Source organism: Arvicola amphibius, chromosome 9 (assembly GCF_903992535.2).
Source record: "Arvicola amphibius chromosome 9, mArvAmp1.2, whole genome shotgun sequence".
Classification (NCBI taxonomy): Eukaryota; Metazoa; Chordata; class Mammalia; order Rodentia; family Cricetidae; genus Arvicola; species Arvicola amphibius.
Genome location: NC_052055.2, coordinates 81,771,674 through 81,793,532, shown reverse-complemented (window position 1 = coordinate 81,793,532; position 21,859 = coordinate 81,771,674). Strand labels below are relative to the sequence as shown.

The window sequence follows — 21,859 nt, the reverse complement described above, 5'->3', positions numbered from 1 at the left end:
CCATGTAGCCCCACCAGAGACAGATGCCAGCTGGAACCTTGCCCACCTTGCCACAGCCATGTGACAATGCACAGATTAATAGAAATGGGTTAAATTAAGATGTAAGAGCTAGCCAATAAGAAGATAAAGCAATGATTTAATTAATACAGTTTCTGTGTGATTATTTCAGGAGGCTGGGAAGCTGGGAAAAGAACGAGCAGTGTTTTACAACAGAACTATATATTTTTCTCCACTCCCTTCCCTTCCTTTCCCCTCCCCTTCTACCCTCTCCCATGGTCCCCATGCTCCCCATTTCTTCAGGAGATCTTGTCTTTTTCTATGTCCCATGTAGTTTAGAGCCATATATATCTCTGTTAGGGTCCTCTTTGTTGTCTAGGTTCTCTGGATTATGTATTGTAGGCTGGTTTTACTTTGCTTTATGTCTAAAAGCCACTTATGAGTGAGTACATATGATATTTGTCTTTCTGGGTCTGGGTTTCCTTACTCAATATGATGTTTTCTAGATCCATTCATTTCCCCCCAAATTTCAAGATGTCATTATTTTTTTCTGCTGTGTAATACTCCATTGCGTAAATGTGCCACTTTTTTTTCCATTCTTTGGTAGAGGGGCATTTCTGTTGTTTTCAGGTTCTGACTATGACAAACAATGCTGCTATGGACATAATTGAACACATGCCCTTGTGGTACAATTGAGCATCCTTTGGGCATATACCCAAAAGTGGTGTTGCTGGGACTTGAAGAAGGTTGCTTCCTAATTCTCTGAGAAATCCCCATACTTATATCCAAAGGGCCTATACCAGTTTGCATTCCCACCAGCAATGGAGGAGTGTTCGCTTTACCCCACATCCTCTCCATCATAAGTTGTCAATAGTGTTTTTGATCTTGGCCATTCTTATAGGTGTAAGATGGAATCTCAGAGTTGTTTTGATTTGCATTTCTCTGTTGGCTAAGTATATTGAGCATTTCCTTAGTGTCTTTCAGTCATTTTAGATTCTTCTGTTGAGAGTTCTCTATTTAGGTCTGTACTCCATTTTTTATTATTACTATTGGATTATTTGTTCTTTTGATGACCAATTTCTTGAGTTCTTTGTTTGTTTTGGAGATCAGCCCTCTTTCTGATGTGGGGTTGGTGAAGATCTTTTCCCATTCTATAGGCTGTCGTTTTGTCTTCTTGATGTGTCCTTTGCTTTACAGAACCTTTTCAGTTTCAGGAGGCCCCATTTATTAATTGTTTCTCTCAATTTCTGTGCTACTAGAGTTATATTTAGGAAGTGATCTCCTCTGCCAATGAGTTCAAGTGTATGTCCCACTTTCTCCTCTGTGAGGTTCAGTGTGACTGGCTTTATGTTGAGGTCTTTGATCCATTTGGACTTGAGTTTTGTGCATGGCTGTAGATATGGATCTATTTTCATTCTTTTACATGTTGATATCAAGTGGTGCCAGCACCATTTGTTGAATATGCTTTCTCTTTTCCATTTTATATTTTTTGCCTTTTTGTCGAAAATCAGGTGTTCTTAGGTATATAGATTGATATCTGGTTATTGTTCATCTTTATATATGCTAAGTTTCTCTTGGTTTTAATCTATGCTAATATTTTGTAATTAAATAGCAAAATGTTATAGGGAACTTGTTGAACTGTAGAAGCTGGTAGATTTTTTAATACATCCAAACTGTGGAGATAGGAACATTTGTTTTAAATAATATTCTTATTTATTTTGCTTTTAGTTTTTATCAAATTCGTGCATTGATGAAAATCCCACTGAGAATTCCCCACAGAGTAGAAGCCAGCTTGTTACATGCAACAGGTAAGTAAAAAATATTTCAAATTTAAAAATAAGAACTTGAAGTAACATATTAGTCAATGATAGTATTTTGTAAATACTTTTACTTTTTTCATCTGTTAGCATGATGATTGTTCTGCTTTCCCTCTTAATAAATTAGTAAAACAAGCTTAATTTGGTTTCTTACAAATGAACACATAAGAAAATGTTTATTAAAATCCCAAGAGAATAAACCTAGATATGTGTGGTATTAGTTGTGTAAGTTGTGGTTTAAAAGGATATACAATGAAAGTACATACATACTTGATTTAAAATTTCTGAACTATTATATATAATAGAATTTTACAATATGCTTTTGAATTCTGCATTCTAGTGATTCAGCTTCTCGAATACTGGTATTTTAACTGTATATCACCATACCCAGCTATAGAGATACACTAAAAATGCTATATTAAATTATCTCCATCCTTCACATATAAGCTACATATGAACTTTTTGCCTTTAGACTTGAGTCTCATTCATGGCACGTTATTTATATCCAGATATTTTCCACAACCTGAAAGAGTTAAAAACCTTAAACTTTCAATTCCAAGCATTCTGGATAAGAAATACTCAGTGCGTTATGTGTTTTTATTCCATGATGTTAGGAAGTGAAATGTTAGGAAGTGAAATGGTTAGTAAAAAAAGAATTGCCATGGAAACCTGATATTGTAGTTTTCAAAGCATTATAAAAACAATATGCCAAGCCTCAAGTTATGCTGAGCACAATACAGTCCTTTTGATATTTAGAGAAATTTACTGGAAATTAGAATTGTTAGTTATCTTTTTATCATACTGAAGATATTAACATGCTAGTTTGTATTAAATTTAATGAATTATATTATTGTGTATAGTGGCATTTGATTTGCATTATAATAAATAAAGCTTGCCTGAAAATTTGAGAAGTAAAACAGCCACACTGGCCAGCCTTACAGGCCAGGCAGTAGTAACACACACCTTTAATTCCAGTAGCCACACTAGAAACCAGGTGTGTAGTGGTACATGCTCTTAATCCCAGCACTAGAGAAGAATCTAAGATGGGAGGAGACAGCTCTCAGTCTCATTCTGAGATTTCCTGGAGGCAAGATCATCATTTTCGGACTGAGGTCAGGTTAAGAGCCAGTGGCTGGCTATTTTGCTTTTCTGGTTTTCAGGCTGAACCCCAAAATCTGTTTCTGAGTTTTTATTAATCATGCTTAATTTGGTGCCCAACATGGGGTTCAAACCCACTACCCTGAGATTAAGAGTCTCGTGTTCTACTGACTGAGCTGGCCAGGCCTGGGCCTTCCTGGAGTCAGGTTGCTTGGGAACTGAACTTAGGTCAGGAAGAGAAGTGCTGAGCCATCTTCACAGCCTGATGCTCCTGAGGACTGTACTAAAACTAGCCCGTTTCTGAGGTGTCTCTGTCCCTCAAAGTTTTCATCACCAGACAGGGCTAAGAATGGTGAGGGGCCTGTGCCCTACTCCCTTCGTGCAAGGAGTTCTTAGAAAGTCACAGTGGGTAAGCCTCTCCTACCTCACTTCCTGTCCCAGCCGAGACCCTCCAGAAAGAGATGCAGGCAGGTTGGCTCTGGCACCCTCCAGGTCTCACAGCTAATGCTCCCCTTCAGTCCACTCAAGCAGCTGTTCCCAGTGCCCAGGGTAGGGAACAAATACTGGAGGAGAAAAATCTCAAATGTCTCATCATGTTACATGGTCCCATGCAAGTCAGGTAGCAAAGGAAGCAATCCACCACCAACCTAAGAGCCCTAGCACCTGCCTCAGAAGACACGCTCAAATTCTGTCTGGTTGGTAGTGGCTGGATTTCGGCTTTGGTTTCAGACTGCTGGGTGATCCGGCTGCCCTTTTTGTCGTGGAGGTGTCAGGTGTTCAAATGTAGACATCAGGTGGGTAGAGAGCTCGGCCCTCTAGGTCTGAGGGCGTGGGATCTGATCAGAATAAGTCATGGTTGAAGGCATCATTGCTGTCAATCCTCTGGGGCAGGGTCCAGCACCAGCAGCTTGTCCATGGGGTCCAGAGCATAGGTCATGTATGTAGGCCCTTACCCGGTCCTTCATCTTCTGCTTCTGGCCCTTGACCAGCTCCAACTTCTCAAAGAGCTTGTACTTGTCCATGTTCGGCCACACCTCAGGGTGATGGAGCCACAGAGCTGACTGATGAGGGCAGCTGGAGCTGGGAGCGCTAGTGCTTCTCCCGCCAGTTTGGGTTCCAATTCCTAGGGCTGAAATTGTGCTTAATAAGAGTTTATCTTTCAGAGCACTATCAAAATAGTCAGGGAGCCTGTTATGATCACAAAAGAAAAATAGCTCTTTTTAAGAAAAACAAGCTTTGTTTAAGAAAAACAAAGTGTTTTCTTCTTGGCCTAGAATGTATTATATATATGCTCATTATCATAATAAAATCTTCTTTAAGAAACAGGTGGCTGGAGAGACTGTTCAGCCATTAAGGTTCACAACCAAACATCAAGAAACAGATAGTAAAGCAGCAGCAATTTCCAAACAGACTGGTGCTCATCTTTGACTTCCTTAAGCCTAACAGGTAGCATGTCTTGCTCTGTGTTATCTCTTGAGGTTGCATTGCAAAACCCTCAGACTTGAGTTTGTGAAATACTTTCCAGATAGCAGTATAGTTTATGTAAATTCAAAAAGGTCATCTAAAGCAAATTGCTTTTAAGGATTGAATTTGTCACATAGAGTCAGTTACTTTATTATAATGAAATTTGGAGAAATCTAAGGCAAAATTTTATATTTCTATTTGTGTGGGGAAGATGTGGAATAATAATTGAAGAGATTATGAAATTGAGAGAGAGTTGGGGCACACAGAATGAATTGAGGGTAGAGTATGGGATAGAAATCATATAATTGTAGTGCTTATTGTTTCAAAAACTAATATAATGTAAAAATCTAAATGTAATGTTAATAGATGTAAATAGTAATGTACTATATATTAATATACAGATGTAAATAGTAGCATTTTTATATATAGTATGTTTGAGTGTAAGATCAAGATTAAGTGTAGTTAATCTAGAAATTTCTAATTGAGGGTAAGGAAAAGACAACAATTCCTGAAAGAGATGAGGAAATAGTAGAATATATGCCAGGCCTCCTTAGCCTTATTCCCCAAGGAAAGGTTGAGTGCAGCATCTGCCATTTCTGCAGCCCCATGAAACAGTACAATCAGATGCGATAGGGAGTCAAATCAAAGCAGGAACTCAGTTTATTACTGTGAGTGTCAGCTTATATAGGTTAAGTGACCCATGAGATGTGTGGGTACTTCCAGCCAATGAGAGACAGCCAAGCCCTCCCTCTGGCTGGAGGGGCGTCTACCTAGATTTCTAGATTTTGCCCTCTCATCCCCACTTGGTAGCTTTGAGACTATCCAAACTCGAGCTAGGCTTTTCTCTGTCCTACAGGCCTCAAGGTACAGGCCCTGAGATAATTTTGGCCTAACAAATATATACAAAACTAGATAAGTTGTAGTTTCCTAGCAGATTACTGTGTGAAAGGCCAGAATGGAATGTGCTAGAAAGAACAAATCAAGTATGTTTATTATATAGTGCTACTGTATTGAGCAGAAATTGCTCTTTTTCATGTTAGGTGTAGTTTGTTTGGAGGAGAAATAAATTTCATATTTAAGAGATTAAAATTTGTTACAATTAAAACATTTTTTAGTAATTAAAAGGATTACTTCTACCTAATTTTTCTTAGGTTCTAAACAAATCCCTGGAAGGAGTAGAAATTCTAATCCTGGTTTGTATAATAGAGTGATTCTAAGGAAGATTATGAATGCCAAAATTAATACACAATAGAGTTAATGAAAAATAGACATCTAGTATTTGACGCAAAATCTTATGTATTTAGATTGATCTGGATGATAGAATTAAATGTCAAAGTATTGTATATGGTTGATGTGAAAATTGCATTATGATTGCTATAATTTCCTTTTCTTTTTTTCTTGTTTTGTTTTTGTGTTTTTGTTTTTTGAGACAGGGTTTCTCTTTGTTTTGGAGCCTGTCCTGGAACTAGCTCTTGTAGACCAGGCTGGCCTCAAACTCACAGCCATTTGCCTACCTCTGCTTCCGGAGTGCTAGGATTAAAGGCATGCGCCACCACCACCCGGCTCATAACTTCTTTTTCTATATGTCATCTTGACCTAAACTTTATAGAACATTTTTCTACTTCTACTTGTTGGCAGGTAAGTTAGGATCTAGGAAGAGCATGAGAAATAAACTGCCAAAAAAGATTTAGCAATAGGATCACCATTACTTTTTCTACTCTAGTAGACCTTAAGTGACTCGCTGACTGCTGTTTGTATTATATTCTGTTATATGTATTCCTGCCAAGAGTACCCTTTTCTGTCCCTAGTCAAAAATAGCCATGGCATCATCTTAATTGACAGTAAATCAAAATTATAAATCTTGTTAGGGGTTTTGTGATCCAGTAGTTGGTATGACATAACTGGTGTACCATTCAACCCCTCTGAACCTGTGAGAGCAATTTAAGTCCTGAAAATGGGAGCAGAAGCTACATTTCATGGCAATAAGAAAGTGAGCTTTCAAGTGCTGAGCAATTTCTCCAGCCCCTCTGATAGACGTTTTTGTCCAAATACAGGCAAATAGCTAAAAGATCACTTAGTTCAAAAATACATTTCTACCTGTTTTTCAGCTTTTTCTGCTACCTTCTTCCTGGTTCATATGATCATAGGTAAATGTTCTTGTGGTTGAATTTATAGGTTGAAAACCTGTCGGCAGCATTTGTGGTTTTTGTTATAGCATAAGAGGATTGAGAGTTATTAAACTGAGATGAGTATCAAGCATGGAAAAGAAGCTTAAGTTTCTAGAAGAAAATTTAGGGAGGTCTAGTTATTTGAGTATTGATTTAGTCAAGTGGGTAGATAGGTAGACAGGCAGATGTGGATATGGTTTAACTATTGATTTAGACATGCCACTCGCAAATAGTTAACAATGTATGTAGAAGGAGCTGCAGGCCGCTTCCCGTGGCCTGCCTCCCAGCCACCGGCTAGCTTTACCCAAAATAATTACACGGAAACTGTATTCTTTTAAATACTGCTTGGCCCATTAGTTCTAGCCTCTTATTGGCTAACTCTCATATCTTGATTAACCCATTTCTAATAATCAGTGTAGCACCACGAGGTGGTAGCTTATCAGGAAAGATCCTAACCTGTGTCTGTATTGAGTCGGAGAATCATGGCGACTGATTCACTTCCCTTCTTCCCAGTATTCTGTTCTGTTTACTCCGCCTACCTAATTTTCTGTCCTGTCAAAGGGCCAAGGCAGTTTTTTTATTAACCAATGAAAGTAACACATAGACAGATGTCCCTCCTACATCATTTCCCCTTTTTTCTGTTTAAACAAAAAAGAAAGGCTTTAACTTTAACATAGTAAAATTACATATAACAAAACAGTTATCAAGCAAGAATTACAGTTATAATATTTATATCTACTTTATCTTTTATCATAACAATGGAAAATAATATAAAATAGCTATAACTATTTATCTATTCTTCAACTCCATCAGAGACTCCAGAAGGATATAATATTACCTAAGCAAACAAGAAATAAGCAACTTCCAAACTCTAGAAATGGCAGAGACATCTCGCCACCTGGACAGTCACCCAAAGTTCTTTTGTACCATTGGGGCATCCATTTTCAGCCTACAGGCCCATAATATCCAGCAGACATTTCCATGAAGCAGGAAATTCCAAGACAGTTCAGTCACTTTTTTCTGTGTCCTGCAGAATGTCTCATAGACTCTTTCATGAGTCAGGAACCCCGAAAGACCATTTCACCTTTAGGCAAGTTCAGCAGTCCTCTGCGGGTTCTTTGTGTCCAGTTTTTGCATCAGTCCAGGCAAGAGCAATTTCTTGCCCAAATAGCTAACCAACTCCATCAGGAGCCTCTTTGATGCCCATCTTCCTCTTGAAGTAGATTGATGCTGTCAGGAGCAGATGTGTCTCATTGTCATGAAAAGCCCTAAATTATTAAGCCATTTAAAATGCCATATTCTGTAGTCTTTGAAAGATATGAACAATGCCTATCTAACTGAAATATATCTCTAAATATCTAGGAAATCTAACTAACATGACTACAAGATTGACTATTATCGATAATTATCCATTAACAACCCATATTTCCTAATTATACATTACATTTTTAAATGAACTACACAATCACAATACCTTAATCAAGATCAGAAATATATATACATATAAAATTGACCTTAAAATCCATACCAATGCAAATTATTCATATCTATATCATATCCCTCTTTAAATGTAAAAGAACATTTATTAACAATATTTGGGAATATGGGTGCAGTTATTTCTCTCCAAACTGCTTCGTACTGAGTGGGGGCACTGTTAATCAGATCTTTCATGGTGTAACCTGTGTGCCAGGTTCATCTCAGTCGGCAGTTGAGTGAAGTAAATTTTGAGGGTGTTCACAGCAACCTTTCAGGAGGGTGTGGTCTATCATACCATATTGGGATAGAAGCAATCCACAGGGTCTCATCCTTTGTGAAAACCAAAGAAGACCCTCTTTTCCAAAGCATCATGTTCTTAGATCCAAATTCTGAAGTCATACCCTTATGATATCCATTCTGGTCTAGCTTGGTAGCCCATATAATGAAATGTCTCTCTGTACTTAGCTTCTTTACAGTCAAAAAATTCAAAGAAAACACAATAATACACAGAATCCAGACTCTATGAATTTTCCATTTTTATTTTTCTTTACTTCTTTTAATCTATAACTATCTGTACTCTCTCTTTAAAGACTTTACCCTTTTTTAAGGCATTAACTTTATTCTCTATATTCTTTTTCTTCGCTCTCCCAAGCCTACGTACACTCATCCAACATTGTGACCCATTTAAAGGTCTTTTATGTCTGAATCTGTCCTATTGTGAATCTGTAATTTTTTACTATCCAGAAACATTTCTTAAAATGTTAAGCACTTCTTAAAAACTTAAGTTGTGCTATGTAGAGGTAATACGGTACCGCCTATTTCCTGCCCAGTCTAAACCTTAACTGCGCTGTTATTATGATAATTATGTTAGATCCTGCCTGAGTTCAGCACAGTTCAGTATGGCAGAGCCGCTCCTGCCTCAGAGCCATTTGGTGCCCCTGAGCTGTGCAGTTCCAGGCACACAGCAAGTCCACATTGCCATCAAGCAAGCCGTAGCAGTTTAACTCTGAGAATGAGCTTTTAATCTGAGTTACATCCAAATCTGCCACGCCAAGCACTGCACAGCCTGGAAACCTCTCTCTGTATGGCGGCAGAAATCCGCCCTGCTCTCCTGCTCTCCTAAGCCTGATCCCATAGTCTGCCCAGGCAGGGAGTGCCGAGCCATTGGCATAGTCTCAGAGTACTTTCTTCCTTATCCCGAGCTGGCACACAAACATCCAGTCTCATAAAAGCCATTGAAATGCTTTAAGGCCGGAGTTTGCACTGGCGGTGCAGCCCAGAAAGCTGCGTTTGAAAATGGTGCAGCTTTTCCTGCTGAGTCTGAGACAGGAAAATTTCTCTGCAGCACACTCTAGCAAACAGCAAAAAGCTGTGTTAAACTCTCTCTCTCTCTCTTTTCTAAGCCCTCTCAGGTTTTTAAGTGGATTTAATCCATCACGTCGCCAATTGTAGAAGGAGTGGGAGCAGGCCTGCTTTTTGTTCCACCCGGTTCCCGCATGGCTAGGTTAGCCCCGCAAATAACAAGATGCAAATTGTTAGGCATCATTCTGTGGAAAGAGCTGCAGGCCACTTCTTGCGGCCTGGCTCCTGGCCACCGGCTAGCTTTACCCAAAATAATTACACGGAAACTGTATTCTTTTAAATACTTCTAGCCTCTATTGGCTAACTCTCATATCTTGATTAACCCATTTCTAATAATCTGTGTAGCACCACGAGGTGGTGGCTTACCAGGAAAGAGCCTAACCTGTGTCTGTCTCAAGTCGGAGAATCATGGCAACTGACTCACTTCCCTTCTTCCCAGTATTCTGTTCTGTTTACTCCGCCTACCTAATTTTCTGTCCTATCAAAGGGTCAAGGCAGTTTCTTTATTAACCAATAAAAGTAACACATAGACAGATGACCCTCCTACATCAAATGTAGGTATTATTAGAATGCAGAGACCAGTTTATGCCCCCTGGAAAAACTCACTTTTTTTAACCTCAGAAATAAAATTCTATTATAATAACCCTATATCAAACACTATAAGAGCAGCACTTTAAAAATAATGTAAGGAAATAAGTAACTAGAGTCAATTCATATCATGGCTAATTATTTACTGTAACCGGTAACTGACTAATCTCAACATCCATGAGTAGAAAATTTATCAGATTTTTTGGACTATTCATAATTCATTTGGCATTTCAAGCTTCTGTTTTGCTTGCTCCCATTTGAACAGCTTCATTCTTTCAAGGAAAGATTGAAATTACTTGCCTGAATATTTGTGTCCAAACTGTGTCGTGAACTCAGAAGACAGTCTATGGTGCTTGCTTATCCTACTGTCTTTTACTAGTAAGGTGAGGTTGAATTTACAGAAAAAGAAAAGCTCACTTGTTCACAAAGCATAGAAAGATATCAAAGCTACTTGTTTAGCTGAAGTAGTGAAAATATAGCTAGTTAGTGATACTAGTTAGTGATAGTACTAAAGTGTAGATTATTTTAAGTATTAAGCTTCCACATCTGAAAAGTGTCTAAAAGTAGAATCTTGGGTGTTTTAGTAAATAACTGATCAGCACAATGCAAATAGTCACTTGAGCAAGAAAATAGGCCACTAAATTAAGAAGTTAGATGGTAATTTATTCAAATATACTCATGAAATGTTTATTATGTTTAAGATAGCAGTGCTCAATCCAAAACTAAAGGACTGTGATTCTTTTTGGTTTTTCGAGACAGGGTTTCTCTGCAGCTTTTTTAGAGCCTGTCCTGGAACTAGCTCTTGTAGACCAGGCTGGCCTCGAACTCACAGAGATCCGCCTGCCTCTGCCTCCCGAGTGCTGGGATTAAAGGCGTGCGCCACCACCGCCCGGCAGGACTGTGATTCTTTTTTTTCTTTTTTCTTTTTTTTTTGGTTTTTCAAGACAGGGTTTCTCTGCAGCTTTTTTTTAGAGCCTGTCCTGGACCTAGCACTTGTAGACCAGGCTGGCCTCGAACTCACAGAGATCCGCCTGCCTCTGCCTCCCGAGTGCTGGGATTAAAGGCGTGCGCCACCGCCGCCCAGCTCCCATTTTTTTTTTATAAGAACAATGCAAATAGAGTGTTTGGTTTCTAGTTCACGTGCTTAAAAGCTTCCTAGATTTCTGCTAGGTCTCAGTTCTCTAATCATGGCTGAATGAAGGAGGGGGAATAGAGTAATTAGACAGGGTAAGAACTTGGGACATCCCTCTTTGCTATTCATTTTAGATTGTTAAGGAATTCTTGATAGTATTTGTAGCTGTTATGTGCTTGCTGTGGGAGAGGGATTGACATTGGGTCTTCCTCATTCTCTCCCCCACCATTTTCTTTTTTTGAAGTATCATCTCTCATTGAACCAGAAGCTCACTAACCAGCAACTTCTGGGTCTTGTCCTATCTCTGTCCCCCACCAGAGCTGTCTTGTAGGTGACTACCACCATGCCTGGTTTTTATGTGCATGGTAGAGAATCCAAATCAAGTCCTCATGCTTGCATAGCAAGCACTTTGCCCATGAGCTGGCTTCCCAATTTCCTGGAGATCTAGTTTATTGGTTTATTCAGAGTCCTGATGTCAAGAATTGTGAAGAATCTTAATATTTGACCTTCTGCATTGTTAAAAATTCTTTTTTATGTACTTCCTTGTGTTTCTGTCCATCTTGTGAGCAGAAATAGTTACAAGACCTATTACAGACTTAAACAAATACTCACTGACAACTTTAGAAGCTATTAAGTCTTAGTTTGAAGCATGGGATAAACTTTTGTACTATCTAGTCTGATGAGAATGCCTCCTGCTGATGCAGAGGTTAGACAGATTTACATATATCTGCTGATAAAGATCGAAGCAACCAAAAACTCATGGCATATGTGATATTCATTTGGCTAGTCTCCCCATCACTTCCATGGAACTTGAGAAAGTAAGATAAGTGATGTACAGCTGCTGTCTGCGGGGAATTATAAAATCTTTTCACTTGTGTCTTCTATAATCTGTAAAGCTATAGCAGATTAGCTAGTTAGCCACCTTATGAGTGGAATAATTTCTCAGGAGAACACGAGAGTGTGTTGTCCAGAAAGGCAAATTAAAAATGCTCAAAACTGAGACAAATTGTTACTATGACAGATGCTGACAAGTAAGTGGGATTTGAGAATTTTTTCATTGAATTTAATAGTGCAAAATTCATTAGTCTTGATGCACAGTTGCATGGGTCAGAGACTAGCTAGAATGTGAATTAATTTTTGCTGTGTAAAAATTTACTACCCAGCTTAGTTTTAAACACCCCATTCTCACAGTTTCTTTTTATTAGGAGTTAGCTCCATGCCTCTGGTTCAGATTCTCATGAAGTAAAGTCCATTACTTCTGCTTTACACAAATTATACCATTACTTTTGCTGTATTCACAAACATTAATCCTGGTAACTTTGTAGTAAGGATTTATACAAGGATATGGACACCAGGATGTAAGAATCAGTGGGCCATCTAAAATTCTGGCTATAACAAAATAGACTGAATAGAAAATAAGGGGAAGATATGAATTAAATAAATATACTAAATGCCAAGAACTTGAGCTGTTTGCTAAAAAAGGAAGTAGAGGAAAAAGTAAGTTTGTCTAGGATCATCTGCAGGTAGATATGGTAGTGGAGTGTATAGAAATTCTCTGATATGTTATTATTGTTGTTATTACGTCATGAAATAAGAACGAAAATTATTAGAAACTAAAGGCTAGGGTTGGGAGAAAAAAATAAACTGTGAGGTAGTCACCTAGAAATGTGAGCAACAAGCAGGGTCAGAAGTCAACATGACTTGAGATAAGTGGTCATGAATGTAAAGCATAGCAAGCCCAATAGTTGTGTACTGTTCCCCAGGCACATACGGCTTGCGGGTATTAGTATGGATTAAGCAAAGAGCTGGATTTAACAAAATTGAGATATTCAAACCAGTATATTAAAGCAAGAATAATATAGCCACGCATACACATTATTCATATGTATGTATGTGTATGTATTAAAATAGGATGTTTGATGGTTGGTTTTGTGGTTTGAGACTGTCTCAAAGCTACACTAGAATTGTCAGTCCTTTTTCTTCAGCTTTGAGAGTCTCTGGGGTTCTTGGCACATGTTACTGTTCCTGGATCTCTTAATAGGGTATGTAAAAAGCTGTAATAATAATGAAACAATTTAAAATGTGATAAGAAAGAAAGTGGACATTTGGAGGTAATTGCTGATACCAGAAGAAGCCTAGGAGTCATAGAATAACTCCTAAATGTCCCGAAGGATTGTTAGACCTTGTTATCTGAGGAAGTAAGCTGGGAAGCTAGGTGTAGTTGTAACAGGAAGTTGATTCAGATATATATTGCAGAAGAATTGCAGTCAAAAGTAATGTAAAATTCTAGGAAATGACCATAGGAAAGAGGAGCTAAGGAAGGCTGTGGGCAGGAACACACAAAGAGGAAAAGCACCTAGAAAGTTGGAAGTGCAGGGTTTACCTGTCTGACTATTCATGAGGAATAATATATAAGGTAGTTTTGGAGGGAATAATTCTGAATTAAGAAGCAAAATCTTTAAGAAATTAAATTCTTGTGATGCAAGAGTGAGTGGGGTGGTCACTGGCTTACAGTGGTCTATGGTCTAATGACATGATGTTTTTAACGGGAGACAGTAGCTGACAGCATCAGTAAGGAAGAAGGATGCCCCATTCCTGGTGCAAAGTGTAGGAAGGGGCTGGAGAGATGGTTCAGTTTGTAAAGTACATACCATGCGAGCATGAAGGCTAACATTTGGATCCCAGCATTCATATATAAGGGTGGGCATGGCAGCCTGTAATCCTAGCACAAGGGAGAAAGAGCAGAGAATTCCTGGAGCTCACTGGTAAGCCAGTGTAACTGAATTTGTGAGCCCTAAGTTCAGTGAGAGACCTTGTCTCCAAAAACTAAGGTGTGAAGTGAGGGAGAAAGACACCTAAGAGCAAGCTTTAGTCTTCATACACACTCCCAATTCTTCCCCCCCACACACGTTCACAACAAATACACACGTACAGAGGAACATATAAGAGAGGAAGTAGCCCACTGGAAAATCAGAATACACAGGAAGAGCAATAGGCCTTTGCTCTTGTGACAAAAAAATTATAATTAACATTATCTGAGGGCTTTTCATAGAATCTAGATTGTATTGAAAATTTCTTCTCCATCTCGGTTCTTCTCTAAAACATTCAGAATGGAATTTTTGAGCTGTTGTTTTTCTTTAAATGTATATTCTGAAATATCTCAAACTTACAGAAAATTGTAAATACATTTTAAAACCCACTTTAAAAAAAACAGCCCATGTGTGTTGGCCAGAGGGACAACTTGCAGGAGTTGATTCTCTCCTTCCACCTTGGGCTCCATGGATGGAACTCAAGTTGTCAGACTTGTATGGCACGAGCTTTGACCCATTGAACCATCTTGCCAGCCTATGATCATTTCTTATGTAGTATTACTGCTTTGTCAACCTATGAATGTGAAGAACTTGTCAGGGTGTGCATATAAGTTCTCTTGCAGGAATCTTCATTGCTTATTTTCTCTTGTGATCACCCCTTCACATGTCCCAAACTGTTACTCTGCTTTCTTGTCCCTGAATGCATTCTTTGTCCTGCTGGGTTTCCCTTTATGTCAAGTTATTCTCCTAATGTGAACATCTCAGTCCCTCTCACCTTGCTACAGACTATGTCATTTCAGAATGCTCCTACCCTCCTTTGACCAAAGTAGAGTGCAAAGCTGCCGTCGACTCTTTCTATCATATTGCCCATATGGAAATCTTTTGTGAGTCATCTGGACTCTGCACTGTTTCTCTCATGTATTAATATTTCTGGAGGTAAACGGGGTTTCATAGGTTAAAAAGACAGCCCTCCTTCGGAAACCAGTCATAAGTTGAATGGCCAGCAGCAGCCTTTACTTTTAACCAACTGAGTTCAAATTTGGAGCTTCAACTGTTTGCTAATTTTTTTTTTGTTTTTGTTTTTTTTGTTTTTTTTTGTTTTTCGAGACAGGGTTTCTCTGTAGCTTTGGAGCCTGTCCTGGAACTAGCTCTTGTAGACCAGGCTGGTCTCGAACTCACAGAGATCCGCCTGCCTCTGCCTCCCGAGTGCTGGGATTAAAGGCGTGCGCCACCACCGCCCGGCCTGTTTGCTAATTTTTATAATTTGCTAGAAGAATCCACTTAATTCAAGAAAGTGCATTTTTAGTAATCAAAAAAAGAAATTTATGCCAGCAAGATGCCTCAGCGGTTAAAGGATCTTGCCATCAAATTTAGTAACTTGTTTAATCCCTGGAACCCACATCATGGGAAGAGAGAAACAGCTCCCTTAAGTTGTCCTCTGACAGCCACACATACACTGTGGCACATGCACACACAAGGGTAAACATACAGACAGGTTAAATAAATAAGCAAATCAATCAATAAATAACTTTAAATTTTTTGAGAAATATGTAGGACTGAATATATAAAGTCCTATATGTAAGCCTCCACTGTTTTCTTTCCATAAAGTTAAGATACATTACCACCGCTCACATGCCCAATTTGTGTAGATAAGAATTTGCAGTATTACAAGTCAGGGAAGCACAAAGTTCTATATCAAGAGTTTTTATTGATGTGTATTAGGTATACAGAATTGATTGAATTATCCCCCAACATAATTTCAAATCTCCAGTACTTTTCTCTGCCTATATAGTAACCTTACTTCATGTGACTGAAAGCTAGTTCTCTAATCCCATGGTTTGTCTTCATTGTTGTGTGGCAGCCCCAACCTGGGTCACCTCTCTTAGCAAAGAAATCTGAGATCGCAGAGATTTGGAGGCTTCTGCCCCAATGACAAAGACAAAAAAGCCAGCCTTGTTTCTTTTTACGTCAGCTGTGGAAATCTAAGTTGCCCCCTTTCTGTGTTTAACAGTGATCAGTAAACTATGATTTCCTCACTTGCCTTTCAAGTAGAGAAAAGTCAAAAAGTCTAAACAGGAAGTTTCATAATGATTATGGTGTACTTTTTACTCAGTTTTTTAAATCAGAAATTACTTAAGTTTTCAGAAATGTTTTAACACTTCTGTATAAAATGGGTAATGACAATGGGTTAAAGCAAAGTATAGTACTTTGACATGGGATTTAATTACTTGGACTGTTTGTCTTTTACCTCTCAGTTGTATATCTCATCTCTTTTAGGTATGACATTAGCCTTTCCAGCTTCAGTTCATGATGCTATGGTTTGCAGTAAAACATTTCAGATCCTATATAAAAATGAAGAAGTTGTTTTAAATGATGTCATGATCTTCAAAGTTAAAATGTTGTTGGATGAAAGAAAGGTAAATATCTCTTCATTTCTACTTACTGTAAGACTTCAATCGATATTTGTGACATTTATAAATATTAGGCATCTTATAAATTTCTCTTTAGATTGAAGAAACCCTCGAAGAAATAAATTTTCTGTTATCCTTGGATCTACATTTTACAGATGGAGATTATTCGTAAGTAGGCTGGCTGTTCAGAGAACTAAACATCTTTAGATACTTGTGGCTTTATTTGATACCGTTTCATTTTTGGAATCTCTTCTTCATTGTTGCCTATTTTAAAGTGGTTGTATTTTTTCTGATAAAGTCTATTGAGAAGGTTGGGACCACACTTCCATGCCTATGCACCAGATAGTGAAATCAAACAAGATGAAAAATTATAAACTTCTTTCCTAGACTCTAAAAATTTACAGTTGCTATAGTAATAGGCCCGTAACTGACTTCTCTTCTATTGGTCTTGGATGAAATTTTCTTGGCATGAGTTGTAGCTTCTCTAGGTGGGTCTGCATTGATACTCAAAATGATCAAGACTGGTGACACTCGTGATGGGTGCTTCTAATTCCTCAATTCTAAACCTCAAAGTTCCTGAGATACCAGTTACCCTGAACTTCCCCACACACCTAGACATACAATCATACATGTGCTTTTATTCATTTAAAACAAGGATGATATTTCTGAGAGCTTTTCCTTCATTTTAAGCAAGTATAACAAATACTTCTTGACTATATAATATAAAGCAGTCAAATTAAGTCTAAGTGTCCTCTTTATTATCATGGCATGATAATACTTTTATATAGTTACTGCTGCTCCTTTTTATACTTTTTAAAACCAAGTCATAAAAATTTCTTGAGTAGAAGAAGCTTCAGTTAGTAGGTAATTCAGTAGCTATAGGTAGTTATATGCTATGCATGGATTTTTTAATGGTGATCTGAATATAATTTTTATGACTTTTTTTCAGTGTTTTTGCATGTGTAAATGTGACAGACTATAATAAAAGTACTTTTACTGACTAGAAAGTGGTTTGTTTATGAGATCAGATCTCACTACACATTTAATAAATGTTCACGGTCTCTAAGCAACACTTAAAATTTCATGCAGTAAAAATAATTTGACATACTTTGTGGGATTTATTATAGTAAGGTTTGACCTTGTAAGAAATAGAATTCTCCCTGAAGTAAAATTTAAGATGGATATTAATTATTGAGCTATCAAAAAGAACTTGTTTTTATAGGTATGTTAGTGAAAACATAGCTCAGTCATGCGCTGTTAAAAGCTGTGAATAGAATCTGGCTGTTTTTATATGGCTGCCTCATCAGTCTGGTGCTTGTAAATCACTCCCATTGTAAACTGAAATAATTAAGCCTTTAAAAAAAGGTTTAAATGATTTATAAAATATTAGCCTTTACTAAATACTCCCTAGTTCCTTGAAAATGTACTGCTTTTTTTGTAGGGCAGATGATCTGAACGCCTTACAACTAATAAGTAGTCGAACATTGAAGCTGCACTATAGCCTGTCTAGAGGACTGCATCATCATGTGAATGTCATGTTTGATTATTTCCACCTCTCCGTTGTGTCCGTTACAGTACATGCATCCTTGGTTGCACTACACCAGCCACTAATAAGGTAAATTTATTGAAAACATGCTCCAACAAATGACAAACTGAAGTGATAAAGAATTTTAAGTATATAACTATTGATACATTTTCATTTTATGTCAGTAAATATAACATAACTCAAGAGCATGGGACCATTAGTATCAATAACATTATTACATAAGTATGGAATAAATGGAGTGATTTTTATAATTTAGTTAATTGACAAAATAAGAGAAACAATACAGAAATAATCATGCAACATTGTTTAGTCTCTACCTGGTTTAATTTTTAATTTATTTTGGTTTGTGGTGTGCTGTACTGTTAACTTGTTCTGTGTAAGAGAATGTGAATGTACTCTTAGTGTTCTTTATCTCTTTCCTAGATCCTCTATTTCTACTTATTAACTGTCATATAACCTGTAACTCCAGCTCCAGGGGGAATCTGTCACCTCTGGGAGTAGCTGCATGCATGTGCACATACCTGCTCCACATAATTAAAAAAATGAAAATACATCTTCAGACAATATGTAATATTTTAGGAAACACATTTATTAATATTTTTTCTAACCACTTCCATGGGGAGAAAAATTATGTTTCATAATGTAATCATGCTCTGTAGTTCATTAAATAAAAATTTTTGGTGATATAGGCAGTAGGTAGAACTCTCAAATCTAAAAATACCCCTATAGATTTGATTTCTGAACTGTCTACAATTTCTAACACAAATCTGATTGTAATAGCTGTTATGGGTGACACTTAAGCAGTGAGTGCATGTGTGTGTATGTGTGACAAATACATACACATAATCTGACTTATCAACTAAGAAGGTGAGTTATAGAATTGCCCTCAGAATTTGGTGGGGCCTGGCGTACTAAACACTTGCCTGGCATTTGTAAGGTCCTTGCTTCAGTTCCTAGTTTCTCAAAAAGAGAGAGAAATAACCTCAAGATCTAGCCTTAGAGTCCTTAATATTCATTGTACTTTTTCATAGATTTTAATTATTAAAAGATAATTTAAGAATACTATAGAACTTAGAATGCTGCAGAAACTTTTCATTTTTGCGATTTTTCTTCTGTGAATATCCTACATGAAAATAATTGTTCAGACAGTAATAGTGTGCCTCCTGTTCCTCCAGCTTTCCTCGCCCTGTGAAAACTACTTGGTTGAATAGAAATGCACCAGCACAAAACAAAGACTCAGCGATTCCTACTCTGGAAAGTGTAGTCTTTGGTGTTAACTATACAAAACAGTTGTCGCCAGATGTAAGCATTGAATATGTGTATAACCTGTTTCATATTTTATTTTTCCCCTATTTTAAAAGAAATGTTTTTAGTATTTTATCTGTAAGTGAATATAGTTTCTTTGATGAATTATTTGAGTTCAACAACTTAAAGATAAGCAGAGTCAGAACCAATAGGTTAGTTTAATTATGTGTTATGAACATCAGCCTCTTACTTTAAAACGTTACCAGGTTTAGTGAAGAGATCTTTGACAGCCATTGACAGTGACTGACCATTGTAAACCTGTTATTGTCACCAATTGTTCCTTTAGCAAAACTGCTAAGAATATCCAGAGAAGCCTTTTAAGAAGAATAGCAGACTTAAGAGTAGGCTCAGAGTAGCATGATCGTGGCCATTCTTAGGAAAGAAGAGATACATGTAATGACTGTGAAAGTAGTGTCTCCAAAACAGTTGTCATAGGAACCTCATCATAACAAAAAGTCACAGTTTCATCAGTGTGCTATACAAATCCATGACTGAAATTGCTATGGTTACGCTTTATATTTAAATCACTTAAATGAGCATCAAAATGCTGATGAATTTCTTACATGTTTTAGAATAACTTCCTGGCAATGGGTTGGTTGGTTGGATTTTTTTCAAGGTATCAAATGTGATACATTAGATTTTTGTTTACTAACATTTTGTCTTCCAAATGTGTTCTTTCCAGGGTTGTAGCTTCCTCATTGCAGAACCCTTCCTACATCATGCCTATCACTTTCATTATACACTTTGTGCCACTTTGCTGCTAGCCTTCAAGGGATTGCACAGCTACTTCATTACGGTAACAGAAGAGATTCCCTCTTGTCAGAAACTAGAACTGGGTATGTTAAAAGTGGCCAGACCTCTCCTAGTCACTCTCTCCACTACTCTCGCTAGGGAGCAGCTTTGCATAGCTTTCCTGACCTGTGTGCTTCACTTTTCTCTCTCAAGTCTGTCTTTTCTCCCCTTGATAATCACTTTGTGAAGTTGAACACTTTCTTAGAATGTGGAGAAATAACTTTTTTGTGCTAAGATTGAAGTGAATCTTTTTAGTTTTTTCGAGACAGGGTTTCTCTGCAGTTTTAGAGCCTGTCCTGGAGCTAGCCCTTGTAGACCAGGCTGGTCTCGAACTCACAGAGATCCGCCTGCCTCTGCCTCCCGAGTGCTGGGATTAAAGGCGTGCGCCACCACCGCCCGGCTGAAGTGAATCTTTAAGTAGATTTTTAAAATAACATGTCATGTCAGTATTCTGTTTCTCTTAAAGTTTAATTTAAGAGTATGCTAGAAAGCAGAGTCTTGGGAAGGCAAGTGGAGTCCACACTTCAAGAGCCTAAGCAGGTATAGCACTTAGACTGTTTTTGTGCATCTCCATGAGGCTGTAAGTTATTCCAGGGCTCTCTTTCTAAGAAACAACATTGTTGAGTATTTTAACATTTTAAAACTACTTAAATCAAGTGTCAGTTTTTCTCAGATGTTTCATGGGCGGTATTTATCACTTGTTTGTTTTTATTACTTTTTCAAGCCAGGGCTTCTCTGTGTAGCCCTCGTTGTCCTGAACTCTCTCTGTAGACCAGGCTGACCGTGAGTCCACAGAGATCCCCTGCCTCTGCCTTCCAAATGCTGGGATTAAAGGTGTGCTCCAGCACTGCCTGGCTTTATAAACCTCAGTTTTCAAATATTAGCTCATTAAAAAAAATCTCTAATTATCTTGGCAGAGTTGAGATGTTTTTATCATTATTTCAATAAATTAGGAATTTTTGAAATTTTATTTAGTCACTATTCTTGTTATAATTCTTTGTACCTCAAGGGTTTAAGTATTTAACAATACCAATACATTCTCTAAAATGATAGCTATTATCTTAAATAGTTTTGGATTTGAGACTAGGTGACGGATTTTGTTTTGTTTTTTTAAGTTGTGTGTTTGAGGTTATAAAACATTGCAAGGTGGGCTGGAGAGACAGCTCAGTGATTAAGAGCACTGGCTTTTTCTCCTAAGAATCCAGGTTCACTTCCCAGCATCCACCATGTGGATTCTCCAGGTAAGGAGATGGAAGGACATAAGTGTGTGTATGACAGGTCAGAAACTAAGGGTCAGATCTCTCGAAAGCCAGAGGTGGACAGTTGCATCAGCAACGGTGATTTCTTAGACTTCGACACAGTGCTAGGTACAGATGAAAGGACAGAGCTCCATTGTAAGTAACCCCCCTGACTCCTGTTCTCTCCCTCTCCTCCCAGCAACAGTGACAACAAACCAACTTGTTGCTAGGGTGAACAGGAGAAATCCACACAGCAGTGCTCAGTGTCTTTGGTTTTGATAGATGGCCTGGGCCCTTAAAGGATCAGTGTGAGGATGTCTGACAGTATACAGTATTCATGTAGATTTAACATACAATCTTTACAGGTGAAAGTACACGAGTCACATTTTAAGAGAGGAAAAAGTTTCTCAAAAACCAGGAATCATGTTTGTTGGCAAAATGTCTGACATAACAAAAAAAAAAAAATTTCTTGTCAAATAGATTAGACAGTGCTAGCACTATTTTTATTTATTAACTTCAGCTTAATAATTCATTGTGTTATAATCTCAAATTTCTTATGTTGTATAACTTTGGGCTTATAGGTATAGTTTATAAAATTGCACATTTAAAAAAAGCCCTTATTTAAATTTAGGAGTTAGTTATTAAATGAGTATGA

At 37.7% G+C, this 21,859-nt stretch overlaps 1 protein-coding gene across 3 annotated transcripts in view; it reads left to right on the top strand.

The window, feature by feature from the left end:
* Fam135a (family with sequence similarity 135 member A) overlaps positions 1-21,859 on the top strand; it is an 84,501-nt gene that overhangs the window by 26,403 nt on the left and 36,239 nt on the right. For all 3 annotated transcript variants that reach the window (XM_038341563.1, XM_038341564.1, XM_038341562.1), the window contains 6 exons: positions 1,726-1,805; positions 16,190-16,329; positions 16,421-16,491; positions 17,765-17,938; positions 19,045-19,171; positions 19,857-20,010. In XM_038341563.1, coding sequence (XP_038197491.1) covers positions 1,726-1,805; positions 16,190-16,329; positions 16,421-16,491; positions 17,765-17,938; positions 19,045-19,171; positions 19,857-20,010 — 746 coding nt within the window. The remainder of the gene's footprint in view (positions 1-1,725; positions 1,806-16,189; positions 16,330-16,420; positions 16,492-17,764; positions 17,939-19,044; positions 19,172-19,856; positions 20,011-21,859) is intronic.